This window comes from Nannospalax galili, unplaced genomic scaffold, assembly GCF_000622305.1.
Source record: "Nannospalax galili isolate Female #2095 unplaced genomic scaffold, S.galili_v1.0 scaffold202, whole genome shotgun sequence".
Classification (NCBI taxonomy): Eukaryota; Metazoa; Chordata; class Mammalia; order Rodentia; family Spalacidae; genus Nannospalax; species Nannospalax galili.
Genome location: NW_008349000.1, coordinates 1,634,007 through 1,659,874, shown reverse-complemented (window position 1 = coordinate 1,659,874; position 25,868 = coordinate 1,634,007). Strand labels below are relative to the sequence as shown.

The 25,868-nt window shown below is 36.8% G+C and overlaps 1 protein-coding gene across 9 annotated transcripts in view; it reads right to left on the bottom strand.

Annotated features, from left to right (window-relative positions):
- Positions 1-2,656: 2,656 nt before the first annotated feature.
- Tafa2 (TAFA chemokine like family member 2) overlaps positions 2,657-25,868 on the bottom strand; it is a 532,750-nt gene continuing 509,538 nt past the window's right edge. For 5 of the 9 annotated variants that reach the window (XM_029569882.1, XM_029569881.1, XM_029569884.1 and 2 more), the window contains one exon: positions 19,433-19,669. In XM_029569882.1, coding sequence (XP_029425742.1) covers positions 19,460-19,669 — 210 coding nt within the window. In that variant the 3' untranslated portion in view covers positions 19,433-19,459. Of the gene's footprint in view, positions 4,859-15,077; positions 15,319-19,432; positions 19,670-25,868 lie in introns of those variants that run through there. The other 4 variants (XM_029569887.1, XM_008846150.3, XR_003851590.1 and 1 more) reach the window with 3 other exon arrangements.

The following is a 25,868-nucleotide window of genomic DNA, read 5'->3' as shown; positions in this document are numbered from 1 at the left end:
CCACTCTGAACTTTAAAAAGCTCAATAGGCCTTTAAAATAAATGAACTCACCCTCTTCACCTGTCTCTTAGCCTGTGTTTTCAAATTTTCTCCCATGTTTAACTATTTTATCCCAATAAGTAAGCTCAGAAACTTCTGGAATCCACATCCTTATCCTCTGTTCACTTGTATAATGTCACTCCGCCTGCCTTATTCTGTCCACTATGGATAACACAACCATGGGAACATTTCATAAGAAATACCTACACCTAGATGTTAGTTCTGGGCCAATTAAATGGATCTCAGAAAGCAGGTTGAGCACCGGCAAATTTTAGGCTCTCTCAAATAACTTAAATTGAACCATCACTGAAGCTAGCTATTTCATATCCTCGTCAGGATTATCATCCAAGTCCAGACCTTCATAGCTCTCCCCTGGGTGACTTTAACCCTCTTTAATTTCTCTTTACACTTATAATCTCTCCTTAAATTAAAAAATGTTTTATTTATTTATTATTTTTATTTTATTTGATGTGCATGAGTATTTTGCCTGCGTGTATGTAAGTGCACCCATGTCGTGCAATGCTTGCCGAGGTCAGAAGAGTGTGTCAGATCCCCTAGAACTGGAGTTATAAACAGTTGCTAGCCATCATGTGGGTGCTGGTAATGGAACCCAGGTTCTCTGAGAGAGCAGCCAGTGCTCTTAACAACTGAGCTATCTCTCCAGTCCCTCTCAATTCTTTAAAAATTGTATTTTAGCAAAAACCTGTAAATCACAGCTTTAGACATGCACTGTCCTGTTCACACATTCCTGAATTAAATTTGAATGCTCTGTATATGAAACACTACCTTCTGGGAAAATGTGAGATGCATAGCACATCCATTTCATAAATTTCAATATCCTCATGTACAATAATAATAATAATAAACAGTAAACACTAATAAATCTGTTTTCCCACTTTCCCTACTGGTTATCATAGTGGCATGTACATGGACAGCATGCAGAAAATATGTGTTAAACTGATTTGAAAGACCCTTTTAAGAATAAATTTCCACTAATCCCAAAATTTAGTCTAGTCAAATATGCTTATGCTTAGTAGGAATTCAATAACTGTCAGTTAAATCCCAGACAACTGTAATTTCCACACTGGGTTTCAGATTCCCACAGAGTATAAGTCAAGACAATAATGAAAAAAATCCCTACAAGAAATCTACGAATATATCTGTATTGTTCCCTTAAAACACTCTACTGCAAAACAAAAGAATAAAGCAAGAAAGGAGGAATGAAAGTAGGGAAGGACAGAGGGAGAGCAGATAGAAGGAAGAGTAATGTTCTGGGGTGGGTTCTCTAGACAGGTAAGGGGAACATAGATATCCAGTATGTGCCTCCCCTGACTTCTCAGCTCTCTAATCAGAATGTGCAGTGCATTTTAATTCTTCTACTTAAGTAAATTAATCAAATGAGAAAGGCTGAAGGATGAAAAAATACTACCTGATTTCTTTGCACGTTTCTTTTTTGCATCATATATATTTAAGTATATGTATAAAAGTTTTATCAGTGTATATTCATTGTGCATGGAAACTGGGTTACATAAAGATATTAATTAATTAATTGAATTTCATTGTACAATAACATAGGATTTACTGAGGGAACTAAACATCAGGATCAAACTCCTTTTTCATTTCAGTCATAAGTACAGGTTCTTAAATCTCTTCCTACCCATTAAAATACCAAGGGGCTAGAGACGTGGTTCAGTTGTTAAAAGCACTGGCTGCTCCTGAAGAGGACCCAGGTTTGCTTCCCAGTATCCACATGGTATCAAAACTCATCTGTAACTCCAGATTTGAGGGACCCAACACCGTCTGCTGATCTATGTGAGCATTGCATGGCACAGGTGCACTAACATAAATGCAGGTGAAACACTCCTTCTACATAAAGTAAAAATAAATAAATAATTTTAAAAAAAATCAATACCAAATTTGAAATTGAGTGTGGTACTCTCTAATGTTAAAGTTAAATTTTTCCTTCTGTCAAGGCAACAAAAATTCATAAAAATAAAGTAAAATAAAACTATAGGATATTATTTTAAAACTAGGGAACCTCAAAAGAATGATCACAAATCAGCCACTTGTTGGCCTAAACACTCATACTCTCATCTAATCTATTTCCCAATAGCTAACCATGGTAGGGTACTAATTCCATTAAAGAGACTAACAGCACATGCACCCGGTCCATGTGAAAACTTATAAAACTCGGAGTGAGTTCTGCTTTGAGGCTGTTGTACTGCACCAAGGTCAGTTATCTTGTTTGACAACATATTCAGGTTTTGAAAGGTGCTGTCACTGGGAAGTCTAGAAGAGGGAGAATACAAATCCTCAGAGCCATATTCTGTAGCTTCTTGTGACATTTAAACTATTTCAATATAAAAGGATTTTTGAAAATTTTAAGACATGATATGGATGCAGATTTCCACTCAAATATGCTTCCAAAGCTAAATTCTGCTTACCAAGAGTATTCATAAAGAGGTGAAATCTGTGTTTGTGCTCACAGCTGGTATGTGGGCAAGTGTCAATGTACCTATCACATTGCTTCCTAGCAAAGAAGCAAATCAAATACTGGAACCTTCTATAAATGGCAATATTTACCATAGATCTTTACTAAAACAGGATTGAAGAATTTTTCAGTTTTCTTTTGAATTCAGGATTTTACTGGTTATTAACTGAAGTGCTTTTAAAATAAAATGCAAACAAACAGATTCTCCAAACTGTGCTTGTGCAAGAAAGTCCATTTTATATCCAAATTTTATTCACTTTTTCTGAATAGCCACAACATTAATCTACTGGGAATAATCTAGTTCATATATTTGAAATTCCATTAATTTTTCTATTGATATGCATGTATTACACTTTTATATAATACAGAATTTTCAATGTTGCTTTAAGTGACATAGTTTTAAAAATGATAAACATCAAACAAATTAGAATAAATTCATAATTTTCAAAATAATAGTTTTCCACTTTGTGCTGAAGAAAACATTATTTTAATTGATGCAGAAAGTCTAGTATAACTGCTCTTCCTTTCTTTCTGACTTGTGTAGTCTTGAGCTATCACAAAACCCACTCAGAATAACTCAATTGGTTTTACGCACAATTAAAATGGAGGCAGGATGTCACGCCTTTGCATCTGTTCATGAAATATTGATTTTAGCTCAGTATTAGAAGTATAATTTCAAATTTTATTTTTAATAGATTTTTATACTTTTATCTCTTCCTGGTAAAGAGTCTGGTTAATGTATAAGTCTTCGATCATCATTACAGATTAACAGATGAAAATTCTTTAGGGCATGTGAGTCTCCATCCTGGAAACCAATGATTGGCTACTTAGCAATGTCAGCAAGTTTTTACCAACATGATGGAACCTTTAGTAAATCTACTTCTGCAGCATCTTCTGGTTAGTCTGAAATAAGTAAGACCCAGAAATCCTGCCTTTCGATTTCTTCAGACTACAGGGTTGCACAGCATCATTATGGAGTGTCAACTCAGTGCCCATTCTTTCCTCCCTCCATATCACAAGTGAAACAAAATTAATGTAGTATAAAATTATAATTCTGTAATAACTTAGAAAAAGTAAATAAATGTTTAAGGCCTTTAAATATTTATAAGATGTTCCCATAGAACTGAAAAAAATCATAAATGTTAAAATAACTATAAAAATGTGGACAAAATACTGGCCTAAAAAATTATTTGAGTGGAACAGTTGTAGGCAAATATTTATACCTTTGAGGTCAAGGAAAAATGAACAGTTTTTTTCTATCAACAGACTGAACAAACAAATATATAAGCATTCAAACAGTCATCAGGATCAAGCAAGAGACAATCTTAAAATGAGACAGAAAGGATAATTTTAAAAAAATACTAGAAGTAATCTAAGTGAACAATGTTCAAGATAAGAAATCAGAAACTCACATGCATCCCTGGTAATTTTTTTTTTAAGTTGAAGGCTACCTACTAATTTGACTGCACATTGCTGATTTCTGTGAAGGAAACAAAAGAGAAACAGAAAAAAGAAAATCCATTTAAAAAACTGAAAGGGAAGGTATGCTAGAGGTACAAAGTACTATATAATGAAAATGGTAATTGAGTTCTAGCTGCGGCCTGTTAAACTGACACAGAGCTGGAGTTGTATGTTAGCCTTGGGGAAACATGTCAGCTTGTCTATACATTCTTATATGATTGATGTATTCAGGTTACTATTACTTGCCAATGATAATCCTTATCAATGGATATATACTTCCATTCCTTTCACAAAAGCAACTGTAAGATGTTAAAACATGTAGGCTTTCGGAGTTTCAAGATTAGGATGCCAATACAATTGTCTCGGTCTACGCCATGCCAGAGGAGTCTGCAAAGGAAATGTCATCAAAGCTGTGCACCGTCTTACTAGACAATGAACAAAGGACCCAGGAACACATCCGTGACAGGACAGTGCACTTGGGAAACAGCTTCGGAAACAAGAAAAGCAGTCACAGCTGCAGCCAGGAGCTCCACAGGTGACAGTCTCTGGTGTCACCCTGGGAACATCAATTCTGCACCATCTCTATGGAGAGCAACATCAGCTTCCCCCAGAAATGTCACAAGCCAAGGACAGTTCACATCTTGTGAAGTCTTTAGGACATGGAAGTTCACATCAGACTTTTCAAAAGTCTTGGTTTCAACAAGAAGCTGATGATGAGCCATGGAATTCCTTGGAAACATACTCTGTAGCGTCTTTTCTGAGAGGTATAAAAATCTTCAAGATCACCTCAGAAGTCAAGTTTCTATATATGTGTTCAATGTACCCAGCCTTGAGGATCACTTAATTTATACTTGGTTAATGAGTTACCTGGAATGGAAAGAGAAAATACAATCAATACCTCATAATAGAGCTATAGTCTTAGAACTAACAAACAGCAAATACCTGATAGGCACTTCTGATATACCTCATGCAAATACTTTGCTGAGTTCTACAGGACTATTGTGTTCACCGCCCCCCCCTTATAAAAATACGTGAATTTTTTTTCCTTCTTCTCATTTCACAATATTTTAGTTGCACTTTTACCATTATTTCAAATGACTCTATCACCAAGAGGAACACCACTGCTAATAGTTCCCTCAGCCATTTTGCTTCTGGGGTCCCACTCATCTGTGAAGACTTGGTAGATACAACCAAGATCAGAACATAGATCATAAACTTCTCATGCCAGGCCTCTGTGAAGAAACACCCTGGCTCACTGGCATATAATCAGAAAATACTCTCCATATAATCCATATTTTAGATTCTGGTTCTACAAAATTCAATTCTTGATATAGCATAAAAATTGAGGGCCATAAAAATCAATTATATGCTCATTAAAATCATATCTTTATGTGGACAAAAAGTATTTGAGAAAACAAAGAATAAAGAGCTATACAGTGATTCATCAAATTTCATGGTGTCCAGAAATCCTAGTAAAATTGAACCAATATCATTAATGCTATTTGAAGTATTAGGAAGATTCACAGTAAATTTCCATACTTATTAAAGCCCAAAGAACACTTAGGCATTGAAAAAAAGAACAACAAAAGACAGGAAAAAATAGAATGCCTGGTAAATACAGTATCCACATTTACATAAATAGGTATAGAAAAAGACAAAATTTCTGCTGTGTTGATGTATTTCTAACTTTATGCTTATATCAAGTATGGTATTTTGAAATAATAACCTACAAATGTTCTCTAGAAATGGTCATAATAAAACATGAATAAAAATTAATGTGAACACTTGATTTTATTTCATTAAGTAACACAGCCACTTAGCCTTAGGTAAAATATTTTTGAAGGCTGTAAGGATAGCAGTCTCATCATCAATTTGTCTGCCATTCAGTGGTCACTGAATGCAGATTCTGTGAAGGCCTCGAAAAATGTCAATGTAGAAAGAAGAGGAAAACAAACACTGTTTCTACTGGCACTGTGTCATAATTACTGATGGAAACAGTTGATCATTATAGGAAATACAGAAAAAAGGATTTTATAATAAAATTTATTCAGAAACTCTACTTAATACAATCTTTGGTGACCATAAGGCTGAGAAGGTTCACTTGCATTTTCTGAATATTTTCTTCTCAGCAGAAAAATTGATGAATTGTAACATAGGGACCATATTTGTAAAACTAGTGCTGATATAATGGGAAAAGCAGAGGTAGGTTGGGAGAGATTGAGAGAGAGTGAATGGTTTAGTCACAGAAGGGATTCAGTGAAGCAGCAAAATAGCCCTGCTGGACAGTGTGAGGCCTCAGCCCCGTAAAGCCCCAGCTTGAGTCTCCATTGGTGATTATGATGAATGTATCTCTATATCTTCATTCCAAAGTAAGCATTTGATCCCGTTGGTTTACATAATGCTGAGGCAAGATTCTGTCAACCATTTATACATTAATTAAAACTTTGTTTTCATGTAATTTTGAAAGCAGGCAAATTTTAAGAACAATATCAAAGACCTCATTAACTTCAGCTAACTTAGCCATTTTTTTCTCCATTTCTGAAGCGTGTGCATATGTATATCGTACACACCAACACATATGCACATCCACACAGAGAAAATGAACACATACACACTGAGACGAGGATATCATAACTGTACATTTTTATAATTCTGTGTTTCTCTTGGATAAAATAATCCTAGAAAAACAAAATTTAAACATGGCAATATCTAGAGTAGGTAGTGCAGGTCTTTAAACCCAGAATTTGGGAGGAAAAGGCAGGCCTTAATCTCACAGGCCTAGTCTACAGAGTCAGCTCCGCGTCACTTGGAGCTACAGAAAGATCTTGTCTCCAAAAAAATCCGATAATAATAATGATAATAATAATAAAAAAAAATAAGAAACAAAGAGCCATGGCCATAAGAAATAGTTGTGTAAATGAGAAAAGATGGATCTAATCAGCATGGACTGAAATGTAATTAAAGCAACTTTTTCTCACACTCAAGTTTGATATAATATTCCTATCTTAATCTTTTCATGAGATAGATTAAAAAGTCATTCACAATATTAGATAAAAGCAAGCAGTCTGTTTTAAACCTGATGCTTCTAATCATTTTATTTTGACCAAAGGACACACTCTTTCAATATGCAAAGCTCTAGATTTGAGCCAGTGTGGCCCCACACTGCATGTTACATGCAGACTCTGTCCCCTCAATTTTTTCACATATAAAATGCAGATGATCGTGTTAACTTCTGCTGTGAGGACTACATCTAATGTTCACAAAAATATCTAGTTTTGTCAACAAACAAGACTATGAAATAACAGTTTGGGATATGAAGTTTCTTCTAATGCATAAATCTGAAAAGAAGCCATTAAAAGCAGAATGGAAGAAGCACACTGATGGAAATTCAATAAATTTCCAAGACCACAAAAACTAACTAATGATATGCCCCTTTTCTACACAGAATAAAATTGTGCACACGCTGAGCATGTACCAGCATGCTCTCTGAAAACCTCGAGCTTTCTTCCAAATGTAATGTCAAATCTTCCAAGACATGTGAAATATTTTTCTAGTATGTTAAAATATATTTCAATATTTTATTATTTTAAGTATAGGACAGGATTCTGAATACAGACATACCATCTCCAATTTAAATCACCTTATAAACAAGATTCAAATTGTACTTGAAATGAAATTAGTAATTAAAATTAAACAAAATATCCAACCCTTAATAACTCCTATGCTCACTAAAGAGGTCCAAATGAAAAGCCATAAATTTTGGCATAATAGTGGGGGGAAATAGATACAGTCTCACCTGTGGTAGACTATAAATTGCAGTGTCCTAGTATATAAGAATTGCTTAAGTAATATTTATAATATTTATACAATCCATCCTTTTTAAGACATAAATGTTACATTAATACCAGATAATGTCATATTTTTAAGACATTAAATACCACTCTGCATTCAAGTTATACAGTTAGAAAATGCCAAAAAGTAAAAGCTCTGCTTTCTTAGGATGTTCTTCAGCAAGTTTTCAGTAACTAAACCAGGAGGTTGCAATAAAATCAGCAATAGCAGTTGCCCCCATAAACACACATATCCATTATGAGGGAGAGAAATTGTCCCACTGTTGCTATAGCTGTACCTTGAACTTCACATGCTATGCTCACCGACCAGCTCAGCGAATTTGCCTTTGCAAGCGTCCTGTTTTGTGCAGGAATTCTTCCTTATGTAAATTGTATCTGTTATATACCAGCCAGTTTGTTACATGCAACTGTTGGACTGCTGAAACCTTGTGAAATGCAGAAATAGTAATGATAAAAATAATAACATCTCCAGCTCCAAACACAAAGCTAGGCTCCGAATGCCTGGCTGGGATGAAGAAGCTAATGTGCTAACATTAACAGAAGCGTTAATTCCTTAAAACTGAAACATCCACTTAGGCCTGTCCACAAATCTAGTCCAGATCATTGCTTCAATTTCTCAGATATTCATGTCAAATCTATTCACCAATTTAAACCAAGAAAATAAAACCAAGTAAACAACAGAGAAGATACTAGTTAAATTTGAAATAAGTGAAGTTAATTCTTTTATTCCATCTGCATTTTATATTTTGAGCCATATGAAATGTCCTTCAATTATCTTCAGACTAAAAATAATCTAGAATATTGGAAGGAAATTCAAGAATCTATTCTTTCCCCAAGTATAAAGGCAATTTTGAAAAATATCTTAAAATGATTATATTCATACAAAGTCTAGAGCTCTTCCTCCCCAAGTTCCGCACACTAGGTAACAAGTGGGAGATGACATACTATGGTGAGAGGCACACTGGGAAGGATCATGAGCTCCACGGGCTGACTCCCTGGGTTCACATATATGCCCTCTGCCTTTCTAACACTATGAGACTATGAAGATAATATTACTTTGCCCCACACATTTGTTATTATGATTGAATCAAATCATAGAGCCATCCATTGCAAAGGGCCATGCCAGTAAATTAAAAATTAGCAGTTGATAATAGTGATAATTCCCAAACAAGACGCAAAAAGTCACACATAGAAGATCTAACAGGCAACGTTATTACTTGTTGTTTACCTACAAATATTGACTAAATTAATTTTCAGCTTTTATAGTAACTCATCTTGTGATTCTTTTTACAATATTATTAGTAATACAAATCATATATCAAGAATGTCACACTGCTTTTGCTAGCTTTAGGTACAATAATGTCTTTTCAGATAATTTGATACAATGTGATGCTCAAAAGATTGCTCATAGCATCAGGCTGCCAGGGATCAAAGATCAGTTCTGCTGATGACTGAATGTGTGCTCAAAGTATAGTGGGGACCTCTGGCATGTGTATCAGAGAGCCATAAACTTAAACATATAGACCAGTGCTAAGGACAGTGACCAGCACTTGATAGTACTTAACTTGGTAACTGTTATTCAGACACACACGCACACACACACACACACACACACACACACACACAGTTTAAAGTTACCCATAGTCCAGTGGGCAGCCATACATCCATGTACACTAAATGGACTGGGTGGATTATAAAGCAAAAAATTTAAGACATCTTCATGCACATACTGAATTATCTGTTTTGTCCCTATTTCTGAGCAGATATCACATGTCTTCTCAGATTCATGGCTTCCGTCTTCTGGAACTCTTTATTTGCATTTTTTATGGGTCAGCTGCCATGAGGTTTGGCATACAAGACATACATTTATGAAATCAGTGCTGCACTTTTCTCCCAGGCATAAAAATTATGACATGAATCCACGCAAACTTAAACCAGACACAAACCCAGGATGGAAGTGAGGCAATGGGTAAGAAGCCCCACGCTTAGCTGAGGGACTACTGGCAACTGATCACTGCTGGGTGAGGGAGAGTTGGTCTTTAAGAGAGTGAGACTCGATAGGTTGACCAGGCCTCAGTGGAGGAACTCACATCGATGGACATCAGGGGACACAAACTTGATGCAATAGGCCTTAACATATATGACAGAATGCACGAAATCTGGTGGTTGGGCTAAGGGGGTTTCAGAGAGGCAAGGGGGAGGGCTCTCTTAAGATGCATTGTATGAAATGCGCAAAAATTCAGTAAAAAATAGAAAAAAAATAATAGCATGAAATCAGATGGGGAATAGCAAGCAGCTGTGGATAGGGGAGGGCATGTAAACACAATCAAAATGCTTTGCATGAAATTCCCAAAATTCAAAACAAGTATTTAAATTTTAAAACTGTGGCATACTTAGGTAAAAACCAAAAGCAGATGTGAAAACGTCTCTCTGTATTGGTGTCCCCTCTGATACTTCCTTTAACTGGACTTTACCATACCACTCACTTTTTTGGAATCTTAAGTTTTTCAATTTTCACTAAACGTATTTGTGAAATTGCTTTCAAATTTCTACAGCGTGGATGTAAATCTTCTGTTAGATTGATTTACAAAATGACATAGTCTTTTCTCTAATTTGGTCATTAAATCTTCTTACAGGGAACTACTAAAACACAGTTATATCCTTTTCGTTAAGATGATTCACACTAATAGAGGAGACAGTGTATGATGAACACTGAAGTTAATTTCATTTTAAAAGACTTATGTTTTCACTAAAATACCCATGTTATTAGTAACACATTTTTTGGACTAATGAACATTCTTTAAACTACTAGAGGGTAAGGAAATACAGCAGTATTTATGAGAAAAGGCAGCAGGTTTCAATGCAAATCATACCCAATCTTTATAACTTTAATAACGTCACGAGCAGACACAATTTCAAATTAACATTCCACCAAATGGAGCTTGTTCCATAATGGTAGAGAGAAGAAGAGAATACCTTCATAATCTTAAGTGCTGGTTTGAATGAACTTTTCCTTTCTTGGAATATATAAGTGCTGCTCAGCGCAAACGGATTTTTTTACTATAGCTCTTTCAAGAACATGAATTTAGCTCTCGCTTCACTCTATGTGTACTAAAAGTACAATTAAAACATCTTTGCTCCATAGTAACGAACTTCTTCATTTAAGCTAAAGAAAAGCTGTCATTAAGTTGGTCATAACTGTACATGAACATACGCATCCTATCTCAAAGCACCTTAGGCAATGAGGTATCACAAAACGAAAGACACCTATCTGTCTAGGATGTCCACATACAAGCAAGCTGACCAGAGAGCTTTCAGGTGTAGACTAGGCAGTATAAGACAATGTCATATGAATCATCTTCATAAATATACTCATTGGCATAAAATCAAGTCCATATTTTACTTTCATAGTAATAGAGTTGATAACTATTACAATTTTATGCCATAGTTTAATTTTTCTTCCAAAGAACTCCCATGCCAAACTAGCCTTGATATTTGTTTTAACATTTGGGATATTAAAGACTGTCTGTTCAATATTTCAGCAAGAGTCAGCATGACTGCTGTTCCAATTTGTTTCTCCATTGCTGTGACAAAACACTCTGACCAATACCAACTTGGGGAGGAAAAGATTTATTTAGCTTACATCTCCCGGGTCACGGTTCATCAGGGAACCCAAGGTAGAAACTCAGGGCAGGAACCTGGAGGCAGGACCTGGAGCACAAGCCATGGAACTTACTGGCTTTCTCTCCTGGCCCCTGCTCAGCCTGCTTTCTTATGCAACACAGGCCCACGTGCCCAGGGGTGACACCACCCACAGTGGACTAGACCCTCCCATATCACTCAACAATCAAGAAGATGCCCCACAGACATGGCCACAGGCCAGTCCTATGGAGGAAATTCCCCAATTGAGGGTCCCTCAACAGGTGTGTCAAGGTGATATTAAAGCTATCTAGCACAACTACTAAACGATCTTGAAATATTTTTAATCTTTTTACTAAATTCTTGAAAACTTTAACAGCTTTGGGTAATTGGAAAGGGAGTCATTCCAAATGACCCAGAGCATTTCTGTAGCTAACCAATCATGTTCAGGTGTAATTACTGTTATCTGTGATGTGGAAAGGGCTGGTGTAAAGAGTCTCTGGACTTAGAACACAGTCTTCTGCACTTAAAGGAGAGAATCACAGCACTAGATGCAACTGATGTTAGCAGCCTTCTTCTGCTGTCTGGAGACCACAGTTTTACACCAGTATTTCTACCTGCTAGTTTTAGAACTTTGGTTGTCACTTGAAAAATCTCTGAATTGCCGGAGTCTTACCTGACAACCTTGTCACTTGGTCTGAGCTCCTTCTCACCTCCCAGCTAGTAAGATTCTGCTTAAGCATTATTTTCAAATGGACTAATGGTCTTCATCATCCTAAATTCTGCAGTGAAATAGCCACTCTCTACACTTCTTTTTTCTAACAATGCAATCATTTCAGTAGAGTGCAGGACTAGTGAGCTCTTCCACAAACAAAATGTTTGTCCATGGCACTGAGTTTCCAGTGCTGTGCAAATGAAGATCGCCACTGGAACTGGCTCTTCTAGGCAGATGGACTCGTGCTCCTTCTTGGATTTTGTACTATCCTGCATGGCTCATGGAAGCAAGTTACTCCTGATGCTACTGTTTTTGCACACCTATTTATCTATTCAGGAGCAGGCAACTGATTCTCTGAGATTGTCTATTAACAAAATGCATTACTCTGCTTTGTGTTTGGGTAGTTAGTAACTGCCTGTAGGGCTGTTTCAGAATCTGTTTTGACAAAATTCCTTTCTTTCTCTTCTCCTTTTGTCTTCTGTCGTGCTCAGTACACCCATCTTGATTTCTTGACAAGAATTCTCACAAGATTCTGAGAATCAAGTGATTTCTGGTCAAGAAACAAAAACAAAATCATCCCATTCCCCCAATGGATTCAGATGAAAATTGGTAACAAAATTATGTACAACTCCAAGAGAAGACACTGGAGGAAAACCAAACTGGGCCTGTGAGGATTCACACAACATGGCATAACTGACTGTTTAGACTGACTGTTTAAGCCGAATCACAATCATCCATTGGTCCTACTAGATGGAACTGAAAGCTTTTAACGTGGAGATATGATCATATTTAAATTAGGAATCTGATTTGCTTTTTATCTGCTCTGCATACTGAATTAATTGGCTCAGTAATAATACGTAGAACCTTTTAGAAGAAAAACAGATTTCCTTTTTCTCCTGGTCCCAAACATGTACGCTTTCAGTTTGTTGCAGGTTGAACACACACACAGATGAAAATAATAGTCACAAGATAAGAGTGAAAGGCAATCAGGATAAGGAGAAATCTCTTGGAAACATTACAAAAACTTCTTAAAGACAGGAAATAATGCCTGAAGGAAATCCAAGTCAATTTTTAAGATATGAATTATACATACCAGCATTCAAAATTTTAGAGACCTTGAGATTTTTTTAACTCAAGTGGAATGTACTTTACCTGCTAAATTTGATATTAAATTTATTTTTAGGACTCACCTCTCATTTTAAAGAATAATTTGAATGGATAGTTTTTATTCACTTTGTGCAGCAAATTTTAGTTTAAAATTTAAGTGTAGTCAAGAACACCTCAAGACTTTTTACTTCACTACAGTGTAGCACAAGTAAACTATAAAAGTTATGTTTCAAAATGAGTTTAAGATGAATGGAATCTGGGAAGGAGGAATTCTTGAAGAAATTATTTCATTTAGGATAACTACATGTTTATCTTAACTTCCTGGTTGGTTTCAGTTACAGATGCAAATGGTTCTTAGTGAAGTTCCTGGAGGTACCTGTCTGAATGAATAATATGGTAATGTCATTTTGAAAAGGACTTAGTTAACTTGTGGAAGGATGAAGTCAGTGCCGGCATGTTTTGGGAAAATTCCAGGAGGACAGACTCTCCCCTTTCCCATCTTCTTCTATACAATTAAGTTCAATGATGATCATTCCCTTTGTGATAAGAATTTATTTTTAAACATCCATTTCTGTACATCGTAAACCTAAAATCCCATTCTCCCAAGGGTAGAGCATCATGGACAATCATATTTGGCAAGTAGGATGCTTTGATTATGCCTCCCACCACTTCCCAGTTACAGCACTCCCTGAACATTTTTAGTAATATATTAATTCATTAGTTTCAAATTTCTAAAGTTGGTCAAAATATAATTCTTTACACCTAGTTATTTGTAGTTGCTTAAGTTCAGGTGTAATATAGCTTTCAATATGGGGCAATTTCAATATCTAAAGAGTGGGTTAGGTAAGAACTCAATCTGGATTTGGCTTATGGAGATTAAGTGAAAGCTTGTTTACACAATACTCTTCATGTTAATTTATAAATAGGAGGCAGGATGAACACTAACTGATGTCCAGGAATATATCAGGGTTCTGTGGTCTTTATTTCCAATTACTGGGAAAGCAGCACCACAGAGTCACTGTTGTGACAGTCTGAGGTTCACCAAACATACCATATTGGATCATGTGGATACACACACAGTACAATATATATGGACCTCATGAGTCAGTTCAAAGAATGATGCTTCTTCACAGTTTTTTTTTTTTTTAAATAAAAGACAATTCATTGTTTTCTTACTGACCACAGAAGAGGTTCTTTGCCCTCAGATTGGTTCTTTGCCCGCTGGTCACTAAAACTGTATCAAGTTCATTGTCTCCCCTTGAAATCAAGCACTTGGAATGCTGACAGTTGTTAAGGTTCAAAAAGCTCCGCCCCATCACCCACAGGGCCTCACCAGACCTCGCAAGCCCCTGAGAAAAGGACACCAAGTTAATAAGCACCCTGGTCTTTGAAGTCAAGAGAAGCAGACTTTTCTCCACTGGTTGGCCAACACAGCAGGCTTCCCCTTTGATCTCTAAAGAGGGCAGGTTTTACCAGACCCACTCTCCCACTCCCCCCCACCAACCTTTAAAAAAAATCTTCCCTCCTTCTGCACCCCCAGAAACCTCCCTCTGTAAAAGACCCCAGCTCAAGTCCAGAGCAGACATTTTCCCTGCCTAGAAGGGAATCTGTCCCATGTGTTCCTTTGCTAATAAACTCTATTCTGCTGGAGTTTTATCTGTGTCCTGGTGCTTTCTCCCGATCAACTGAATTCATCCATCGCCTACTTTACTTATCAACAGTAACCACAAGAAAGAGTAGGTCACAGTTAATCCTGTTAACATGGTGTACACACCTGCTGCTCTGTGAGATAATAAATCAAGACAGGAGCTCATTTCTGGAGTTGTTTTGAATCTTTACTTCTCAAGGAAACTTCTGCCCCTTCCTTAGAATCCGACCAACACTAGGATTCACAACTACTGCCCCAACATGGAGCCAGAATATTTTGAAAGTGGAAAATCAAATTGTCATCAGGCACAGCAGAAACCTTCTCTTTCTACTTCTCCATTTGAACTTGAAGAGTTTTACACGTTTGCCTAAGGAACAAACATATGTCAGGTACTCCACTGGTCAACAGATTATCACAGGATTCAAATGGGAGAAATGGTACATTTCCATTTCAACAGCCATAGAGGGACAGCAAGATAGTAAGTCTTTTGCTTCCAACAAAACTCATGGTGGGAATGGTCCTCTGATGCCCTTAGGGGATTACAAATGCTTTGTTTGTTTTTTTTTTAATTTTAAAGGAATGCATACCCATAAGTGGGCCCTAACTTAAATAGCTTTTATGAATAGCTGAAACAAGGATAGCAAGTTTTCTTCACAAGTATTTTGAGAGACATCCTGCCTGAACCAAAGAAAATATTTTCATTACATTCAAGCAAGAAATAACATAAAACTCAACAGATAGGAATTTTAACTTTAAAGCATCAAAGAATCACTGAAATATTATGTGATAATATTTAGTTGAACCTACAAATTTAATATTTCTAGTCTTAACCCTTCATGGATTTGTCTGAACATCCATGCCTTCAGTAATTTATAACTTGCTGATGCATGTACTTGAGTCATGTACACTTTAGGGCAGGTAAAAGAGATCAAGCCACTTAACCAAAGTTTAAATCTTACACCCGTGGGCACTAGCTTTTCAAGCCAGCCTCACCATTCCAGACTCATTATTAATTCTGCGATCCCCATTAGCACTCTAATAGCCATAGCATTTTCAGATGTAATTTATGACATTTTATTGATGTAGACTTTCAAAATTTTTCTTTATATATTCTTTCCCAGAGGACTACAGATGTATCATGCCTGAATTTCAAATATTAAAAATTAAACTGAGAAAAAATATGATTAGCAATAATACACAGTAATAAATTATATAGAGGAAAAGCTAGTAATTAGGATCAGAAAACAGAGGAGTTTGATAAAATGAATCAAAGTAAAACATTGCCTTCATGAATTTGAGAGGTCAGAATGGTTAAAATTGATTGAAGAGAAAAGAATAATCCTACTCTAATTGAAATTAAAGATAGTTTATAATTTTGAAAGGATTTTTAACATTTGAGCAAGAAAAATAGACTTCTTTCCCATTACTGCTAACCTTGTCCTCTCTTACCATACCAAGGAATGTAAGATTAACGTGATGGTCTAAGGTGGAATGGAACTTGTGTATTCTTTGTACCCATCAAGTCTAGTTGACTTCTTCCAGACATATCAGAGGCAAAGCTGTCATGGTGTGGATCAGTACCATGACCTGCAATGGACACCAGTGTCTGAAGACAAAGGAAATGTAGGAGCATGTCATGTCCTTCAGCAAGATCCAGCAGCAGGAGAAACACACCACTCTTGAACTCCCAATGTTCCATTTCCTTTACGTTGTACATGGCATCTTTTAGGAAATATTCTTTGATTCCATAAATCCCGATTAAGAACATAGCTTTTTCTCATATATTTTTACCCCTTAAGTTTATGCTTATCCTTTTTTAAAATATTTTATTTTTATTATTATTTTTATTTTATGTGTATGAGTGTATTGGCCTGCATGTATGTGAGTGCACCCGTGTAGTGCAATGCCTCAGGGGTCAGAAGAGGGCTTCGGACTCCCCTGGAACTGGAGTTAAGAACAGTTCGTAGCCGCCATGTAGGTGTTGAGACTCGAACCCGGGTCCTCTACAAGAGCAGTCAGTGCTCTTAACCATTGAGCCATCTCTCCAGGCCTCTACTTATCCTTCTAATATCCTCACTACTCACTGTCCTGCTGTCACGGTCTTAAACAAGGGCGGTATTCCATCAGATTTGTGTAACTGCAATACTTCCTGCTTTGTCTTGTCCCTTATAGCGCCCTTCCTCATTGCTATCATTACTTACAAAGACAAATCTATAGAAGTGTCTTATTACAGAAAGAAATCTAAGTTCTTACATTGTGTAAAATGCTTCATTATTAGACCAAGCCCACCCAGTTTCATCTGCCCTTCTTCCCAAAGTCTCCACAAACACACAGATGCCCGGAGGCACAGCTGCGCCTCCTTAACTAATACTTTTCTGAGTTAATGCTTCTACTCATGTCTCCTTAGCTTTGCACATTTAGCTTCTGCACATCTTTTAAAGCTCAGAAGATATGTTATAGATTACAACTCATTGTTCAGAACTTCATCCACACTCCCATTTTAAGGTGTATTTCATTATATTGTGATTATCAATCTCATTCCTTCTTTCAAAACTCTATGAGCTAATGTAAAACTAGAAAATTAACATACTTTTTCTTCATGACTCAGCAACATTCCAAGGACATAAATGATGCCTATTTACTAGATGAAAGATTGAAAATATGGATGGTTAGATATATGCATGAATGGATAGATAATGAACAAACTGATGAATAGATATATATAGATATAGATATATATAGAGACATAGATATAGATATATAGATATATATATATACATAAGAAGAAAAGTGATGAGCAACTTCAGAGGAAGGAAACAGAACTGCTATTTTGATCCTCCATGAACAGCAAGGGAATGATTAGGTGACCCCAGGGGTCAGTTCCTCCACTTTTAATTTTCCTAAGATTATTCCCATGGTTCTATATATTTTTAATTTGAAATTACAGATATCTATGGGTCCTGACATTCAACTTCACACATATCCCTCAGATATTGAAATTTATTCTCATTTGGAAAAGATTTGATTTTTAAGACAAAATTAATTCTTGAAAATAATAACGTAAGAAGATAATAGCAATGTGTGATGCTTTAAATGGTATTAGACTAGCCGCTTGGGGTGTGGAAAATGTCCAAATGGATAATACATCAAGTTTGATAGTGGCATATTCATTACAGTTAATATTTCAGTGATGAATTATCCAACTTTTAAAAATGCATTTCTCTCTTGAGTGATTTCCATACTGCTGCTTAACACTCTCAGTAAATTTTTCTCATGAAAGATTTTGTGACAATTACCCAACACCTAGGAATTACATGCTCACTTGACTTCGTACTGTGGTACAACTGAACTAGCATCAAGTATCCTGCAGTGCAACATAGTCAACACATAGTTAATGACTGACTCATCCCCTTTACATTCCAATAGTATTGTTCTTATAAACACAAACAATTAAATAAATAAATAATATAATATAAAATAAACAACTTTTCATCAAGATATGTTTTAAAAGGCAAAAATAACTTGATTTGTATTTTCTAACATCCTGCCTGTTTTCTGGTCTACATTAGCTTAACATTCTGTTCCTGAGGGAAACCAGAAGAGTATCTGGCACCAGTAGTTAGCATGGACCTTGTAGAAGTCTCAGAACCATTCTGAGCAGTCTCTACTAGTTATTTCCTGATCCTTCTACTACTAATCTGTGGTACTAACTTCCAGAACCTCCAGTTTACAGTGATGGGAATTGCAGCTCAGATAAATTAAGTTGCACTTCCTGTAGATGCCTAAAAGGAGTAAGTGATCATCTGGGATACTTATTTTAAAATTCAAACTCCGTGAAATAGGACTTGTGCTTCTGGTTCATTCATTCATTCATTGGGTGATATTGATGGAATACACGGTAAGCTGCAGTCACTGTTCTCGGTGTGAAAAATTAAGACAAATCACTGTGCCTGGGGGATTGAATCCCTAGAGAAGTGGACAAACAGCACATGTAAAAGGTTAAAAAAAAAAAAAGTATAGCTATTTCAGGCCATGCTGAGAGAGAAATAAAAAGAAAGGGAAGGTTGTTTGAGACAGGAACGTGGTGTGTTAGCTGGCATAGAAAGTGAAATTCCAGAAAAAGCCTACAGAAATGAGAGGCCATCAAGCTGACAGCCAGGAGAAGAGCACTTCACGCAGAAGAACCAGCATGTGCAAAGGGTCTGAGATGAGAAGTCAGGAGAACAGTGTATCAGCCACAGAACCAGCAAAGACTAGAAGGAGATGAGGTCACAGGGTTGTTTATTTGTTTGTGTAGTTCGTTGATAATCCAACAAATGTCATCCCACTCCTGTGTTATTTACTGATGGACACTGATACTCAAAAGTAGGTTCCTTGCCTTCTTGGGGTCAAAATTTTGCCTTGTTCTTGGAAGCCGAAATTAGAGAGAATTACAGTGGGCTCAAGAGACAGCAAGGTCTTCTTTGTACAAACCTGAAAGTCGTCAGCTATGGATGGCTTTCCACACCTCAGGAAGAGCTTTGGAGGTGAGCGATGCAAATGTGAGTGCATGCGCATGCGTTCATAAGTCCGTATGTGAGGGGGGGCAACAAGGAGACATTTTGGTAAATATCTTTGGGTAACTGGTAGAAAACAATTCCACATGCACGATTTGAATCATGCAAATCCATATTTGAATCCAGCTGCACAGAGACATTTCTATGGTATAGAAAACCAATTTAGAACAAAAGAAAGAAGTATTTGACCTGTTCAGTATATAAGGACGATTTTAAAGAATTTTATCACTTCTGGTGAAATGGAGGTAATATTGAAACACTGATATAAGTAAAAAGGCATTTATCATATGGATAATTCCTGAAGAATTTAACCCTTTTTTTACTTTGGGAAATGTCCCTATTTAGTAAAATAATTTGCTTCCCATTCTTTTTAGTATTGATACCACTGCATGGTTTTCATTTAAGATCTTATTGGCATGTGTGCTTTCTCTGGGATTTTTTTTCGCTGTCGTTTTCCTTATTCTTACAGTGTAGACAAGTCTCTGTTAAGCAGCACACACGTCTGTTTCTATCTTTAGGTCTAGGTGACACTCTTGTACGGGGGGTTTGAGCTAGTGACCCACACACAATGATGAGTGGGGATGAGTAAGCACGCCGTTCACTTCCGCCCCCAATACCAGGAACACTCAGGCGCAAGGGGGAGCCTAGTCAAGCAGGGACTCATTTATTACAGGTGTTCCAAGGGTTATAAAGGCCCCCGGAACGGCCCCCCCCCCCCAGGGTGTATCTTAAGAATGGTCACACGCTGATCATACACTCCTCAGCAGTGCAGTATTCTTCAGACTTTCAAAGCAAGCCAGGCCGTGCTCCCAGTCACTTCCTTTGGGACCTATGCAAGGTCCCCACACTCTTGTCTTTTAATTGGGCCTTGTGGCCTATTTGCATTGGGTTTCACTGATTGATCTAGATGAAATCTATAATCTCCTGAGAACTTTCGCTTACTCAGATGTTCTAGATTCTCTTTTCTTCGGTCCCTTTCTTTTTCTTGCCTCTTCTGCCTTCTGTGCTTGTCACTGGCCTACTGTGTCTTTAGGTGGCTTAGAACTCACACTCTCCTCTGTAATTCTGAGTTCCCTTAGAGCAGCAGGTTTGGGGCTTCATGGTCCATCATTGGGGGTCATTTTTGCTGTTTTGTTCAGGCTGCTTGTCTTGTTTGTCTGTTTTGTTTTATCTTTTTAACTGGATACTGGATATTCTATTTGCGAAGTTGCAAAGCTATTGTGGGACTGGGCTGTAGTCTTCCTTCAGAGAGCAAGTCTGTTTGCTTTTGCCAAGTATATCTGGAAGACCCATGTTTCAGGCATGTAATGATGCAGATAAGTGCCCTGTGAGCAATGCCTGTTTCTCATTCCTTTTTAGAGTGCAGTGTGGGAGTATGCACCCTGAACTGAGATAATCCTGACTTATACTTGCTATCCTGAGTTCTTATTATTCTGGAAGTATTTCTTAGTGTGGATAATACATTATATCATCATCTTCACAAAATAATTTTCCTTACCCTGGAAATCTGAGTTTTAGTAAATAACTCTTGAATATTAATGAATTCAATTTATGAACAGATGACTCTAACAAAGGAGTTTGAAGATTGTGATAAGTCCCAAATGAGCATTCTTTGAAGCCTAAAACATTTCTATAAATGACTATATCACATCAGGTTTCTAGTAAATGCTTAAGGTTAAGATTGAGCAACAGTTCCCAGACATGCACTGCATTAAGTTTTTCAATATTTCTACCATAAAGATGAGACAGAGTAAGTATAATATGAAAGACTGACTGTAATATTATCAGTTAATGCTGGAGTCCAGGGTCACTTCATGAATCACATTAAAGTGATGGTATACTCTATTACCTTTAAGGTAAATGATTTATTACAAGTCAAATAGGCTTCTTGCAAAAACCTAGATCAATTTTAAAGTTCAATGATGTCATAATTTTATATTATCGTGTATATTCTTAAGTTTCTTATCTAGGTCTTAAATTTTTTCTATCACATAGTTTACATATATCTATTATAATGGAACTTTTCTAATTTTTCCTAAAATTGAAACATGAAAATTACATATAAACATTCCCCTTCCTGCTGTTCTTTACCATGAAATTAAAAGTTAACCGAGCTGTAATGTTAGCTTGAATGTTCATCTATTGTTGATTATCCATTAATACTGGTGGATACATTCTTGGATAGATACATGGATAAGAGTGTGGGGTTAAGGGGGCTGGAGAGATGCTTCAGTGGTTAAGCGCACTGGCTGCTGTTGCGGAGGACTTGGGTCCTTAACCACATGGTGGTTAACAACTATCAATTACTCCAGTTCTAGGGGGTCTGACATACTCTTCTGGCCTCCACAGGCATTCTATGCAGAGGTCCACTTATATACATGCAGGCAAAATACACATATAAAATAAAATAAAATGAATAAGTAACTTTTTAAAAGAGTGTGGGGTTAAGAATATCAAATTGAGGGATTATCCTGCTTGACTATTAACTGTGTGTCCTTTCTGTATACTACCAAAAATAAAAAATAAAAACCCCTCTTATAGCCTTACCTAGAATTCAAACTAATCTGTATCTCATCTCATGGCTAAAAGTAAATGTAATTATGCTTCCATTACCAATGACTTCTGGGAAAAGGAGATTCCATCTCATTTAAGAGTGAGACTTTTAGTAGGTTGACCAGGCTTCAGTGGGTGTACACATACCAAAGGGCAGTTGGAAACACAAACCTGACTCTGTAGGCCTTGATGTGGGGGTGGGTAGATGGTTGGAAGTGGGGGTCAGATATGGGAGGGGATCCAAATATGATCAAAATATATTGTATAAGATTCACAAAAATTAAAATTGAAAAGAATAGTACAAATTTAAGTCATTCCAATACTTCCAAGCATTTCTTTGAAATAGATAGTTTCCCTTTTTTACTGGGAAACTATCCCTTTTTTATTACTATTTTATTATTAAATAGTAATAAGAAAAATACATGATGTTGGAGGTTAGGAGATAGGGTAGATCCAAGAGGAGTTAGGTAGGGGTTGGGAGTAAATATCACAATAGATTGCATGAAATTCACAAAATTAAAATATAAAATATTTTCAAAAAGAATAAATTTATCTCTTTAAAATTATTCTCATAGTTACAATGCTGTTACAAAAATATGAAACCTGTGGGACTGGAGAGATGGCTCAGCAATTAAGAGCACTGGCTGCACATGATAAAACGTACCTGACTAGTGGAACTAAACTTACTGGATGTTTAACAGCCATAGTTTGAGGCCTATACTAAATGTGGTCAGAGGGACTTAAAGGACAGTTTTTGCCCCTTGCTCTCCAAGGTCGACTAAGTTCCAGGGGACTATGGAATATCTCTCAAAATGTCCTGTAATTGTTGTGAGTCACCTGTCCTCTTGTTCAGGGAGGCCATGGAGACCCCACAAGATGGACCTGAACCAGTGTCCAGTCTACAAAGAGGAGGGTCAACTCAGAGGAAACATCTCATTCATGCTTCCAAGTGAAGCCAGACATGGTCAAGCAGGACTTTTGACTCATCTTCACATAGATAGGACTGGTAAAAGGAAGGAACCAGGAACTCCTCCGAAGCCCATGTGACCCCTGAGGAACAGATCCTCAAATGACCTGAAGTATAAAAACAAATTGATTTATTCTGGCCAACTGTATGGTCTTAAACACCTCAAAAGAAAGTATAACCAAAGAGTAAAGTCATCAATATATTTAAGAGTTCAAGGGATTACACTTCCCAGATATTAGGTTTAAGTCCATATAAAAAGTTATTTAGACAATTATTTCTCATTGATGATTTTGTTCCTAACCAGAAAGTGCTGCTCAGATGTCAGACTTCAAATCTTAGTCTCCAATACTGTAGTGCCTACCTGTAGCTAGGGGAGACAGCCAGCTCTTGTTCTAAAATGATGGGTAAATTTGTTTTTTCCCCCTATCTAGAAGCCTTTGAGAGGGAACTGACACTGATTCTAACCACTCCAACAGCTTTCAAAATACCTGAAAGCAAATCCTGAATCCATCACTCTAGAGTCCAGCCTTGGAAGACAAAATAAAAATGAGGAGGAACCCAATAAAGGGATGCTTTTGGAAGCCCTTGTCAAGAAATTCCAATGGACTCATATGAATAATTGAAAATTACCCTGTTCTTTTTTTTAGTTCTCTGTCTAGAACTTGTAGTGCTAACTACTCTTGCCTTTACTTCTCCTTCACATCCCCTATTCACCAGTCAAGGACCTTCTTTTCTCCCTACAGATAAGAGTTATGAAATTTGGAAGTCTTTTGGATAGACCCACTGAAGAGGTACTCCAATTGCTTCACCCTGTGTCCCTATTCGGCAAGGAAGAGCCAAAGCAGTTTGTTTCCCAATTTCCTATCAATAATTTGGGTAACCTCTTCAGAGGATGGTGTGATAAGAATAGGAGGTAGGAACTGGCTAGGCAGTTAGGGTAAAAAGACCCCAAAGAAAAGTAGCCAGTTTCTTGGCTAAAAGCCACAATGTCCTTGGGCCTCTTCGCAACATACTCTTTTCCAAAGGCCAAAAATGTTGAAAGTATTTGGGAGCTTGTATCTAATCCTTAAAAGATTTTAGAGTTACCTCTTCAGAGGGTGGAATGTTAGAGTAGCCACAAGCCCCATAAAAATAAACAAATCAAAGAAGAAGAAGGAGTAGAAGAAGTTATCAGAAAAAAAGTGATGGAGAGATATGGGAGGAATTAGACAGGAGGCAGTGGGCATGGAGTTGATCAAAACACCTTATACACATGTATGAAATTATCAACAAATTATTTATTTAAGAAAAGAAAAAAAAGCAATGGCTGCTCTTGCATAGGACCTGGTTTTGACTACCAGAGCCCACATGGCAGCTAACAACCACCCATAACTCCAGTTCTAGGAGTTCCAATACCCTCTTCTGGCCTCTGAGGGCATTGCATGCATCTAGCACACTTATATACATGCAGGAAAAACACCCATACACATAAACTAAAAATAAGACACATTTTAAAACTAAATCTAATTATGTAATATAACATTAAGTCTCAATGCAACACTTTTAATTTTTTATTAATTTCTTTTACAGAGCTATGGTTTTTTGTACAAAGCATAGGGGAAATGGTGCATCATTTTCAAAGGTTATATCAGAGTTGGGAAAAATAAGTAAAAAGTTATATCATGTACTTAATTCCTAAAGCAATTTCTTTTTCTCTCTTAGTGAAAACTCATGTTACCACCTATTTTGGTTGAAATGACTTGTTCTCAAAGAATCACTTAAGTTTTATTTGTTATTCCATAAATAGGAATTATTAGCCTCAGCTAATTGCTGAATATCTATAAGCACTTTCTGCATCAGTTTCCGGTTGGTGTTTTTTGATTTAGTGAGAACATTAATGTTCTGTTAGTAATAGCAAAATGGGTAAGGGTGACTCAGTGTTCAATAAAACTACCTTTACTGCTGCAGCTACTACTCCAGATCAACCTCATCTTACATTGCCACAGGCAAAACAACACAAAATTTAAGATTAACATAAAAAGCAGACACAGGGCAAAATCTAGAAAATATAAAAAGTACCACACTCCTTTGTCCCCTGTTAACACAACAGTTTAATCATGAAGAGATACTTTCGTGAGCCTGCCTTTGAATTATACTTAGAAATAGTAGAAAAGGTCAGCAGTTGCAAAGGTCAGAAAACCTTTGCTTCCTTCACTTTGTAGCCTCAGTAAGTGCTCCAGAGATGTGACTGAAAAAACAATGTACAGTGGCTACAGGAAGAAAGCAATGCTTATGCTCCGGAAGCATATACCCAAGAAGATAATTCTCACAATTGATTACTAATATTTCTGCCTAGTTCACACAGGTAACTGGAATGAACCAGCTCTGTGGCCATTACAAGCACAGCAATCTACTTACCCCAGCTTGATGATAAATTTTTAACAGTGTTTGTGTGTGTGTGTGTGTGTGTGTGTGTGTGTGTGTAAGTCAGAAGAAAACTTCCTTCTATCACGTGAGTCTGGAGTTATAAAACTCAGGTTATCAGACTTGGTTGAGCATCTCACTGGCCTTCTCTGGTTGATTTCTGCCACTATTCTAAAAGGAAGTGAGGACCCCCGTGACCCTGTGCTTTCTCTTTAAGGCATATATTTAACTTGAGTGGAAGTAATAAGGGACATCCTGAGACATCTCTGTATTACTGTCTATTTAATGACTTACTACTGTTGAATACTAATGTTCGTATCTGAGTTATTAGAAAACTGGCCTATTTGATTTTATTAGCCTATTAGCAACTTGCTTGATTTATGTACTTCACTGAAGAAGTTTGGAGTCCCTGACAGGTGGCCAGACTGTTTTAACTGT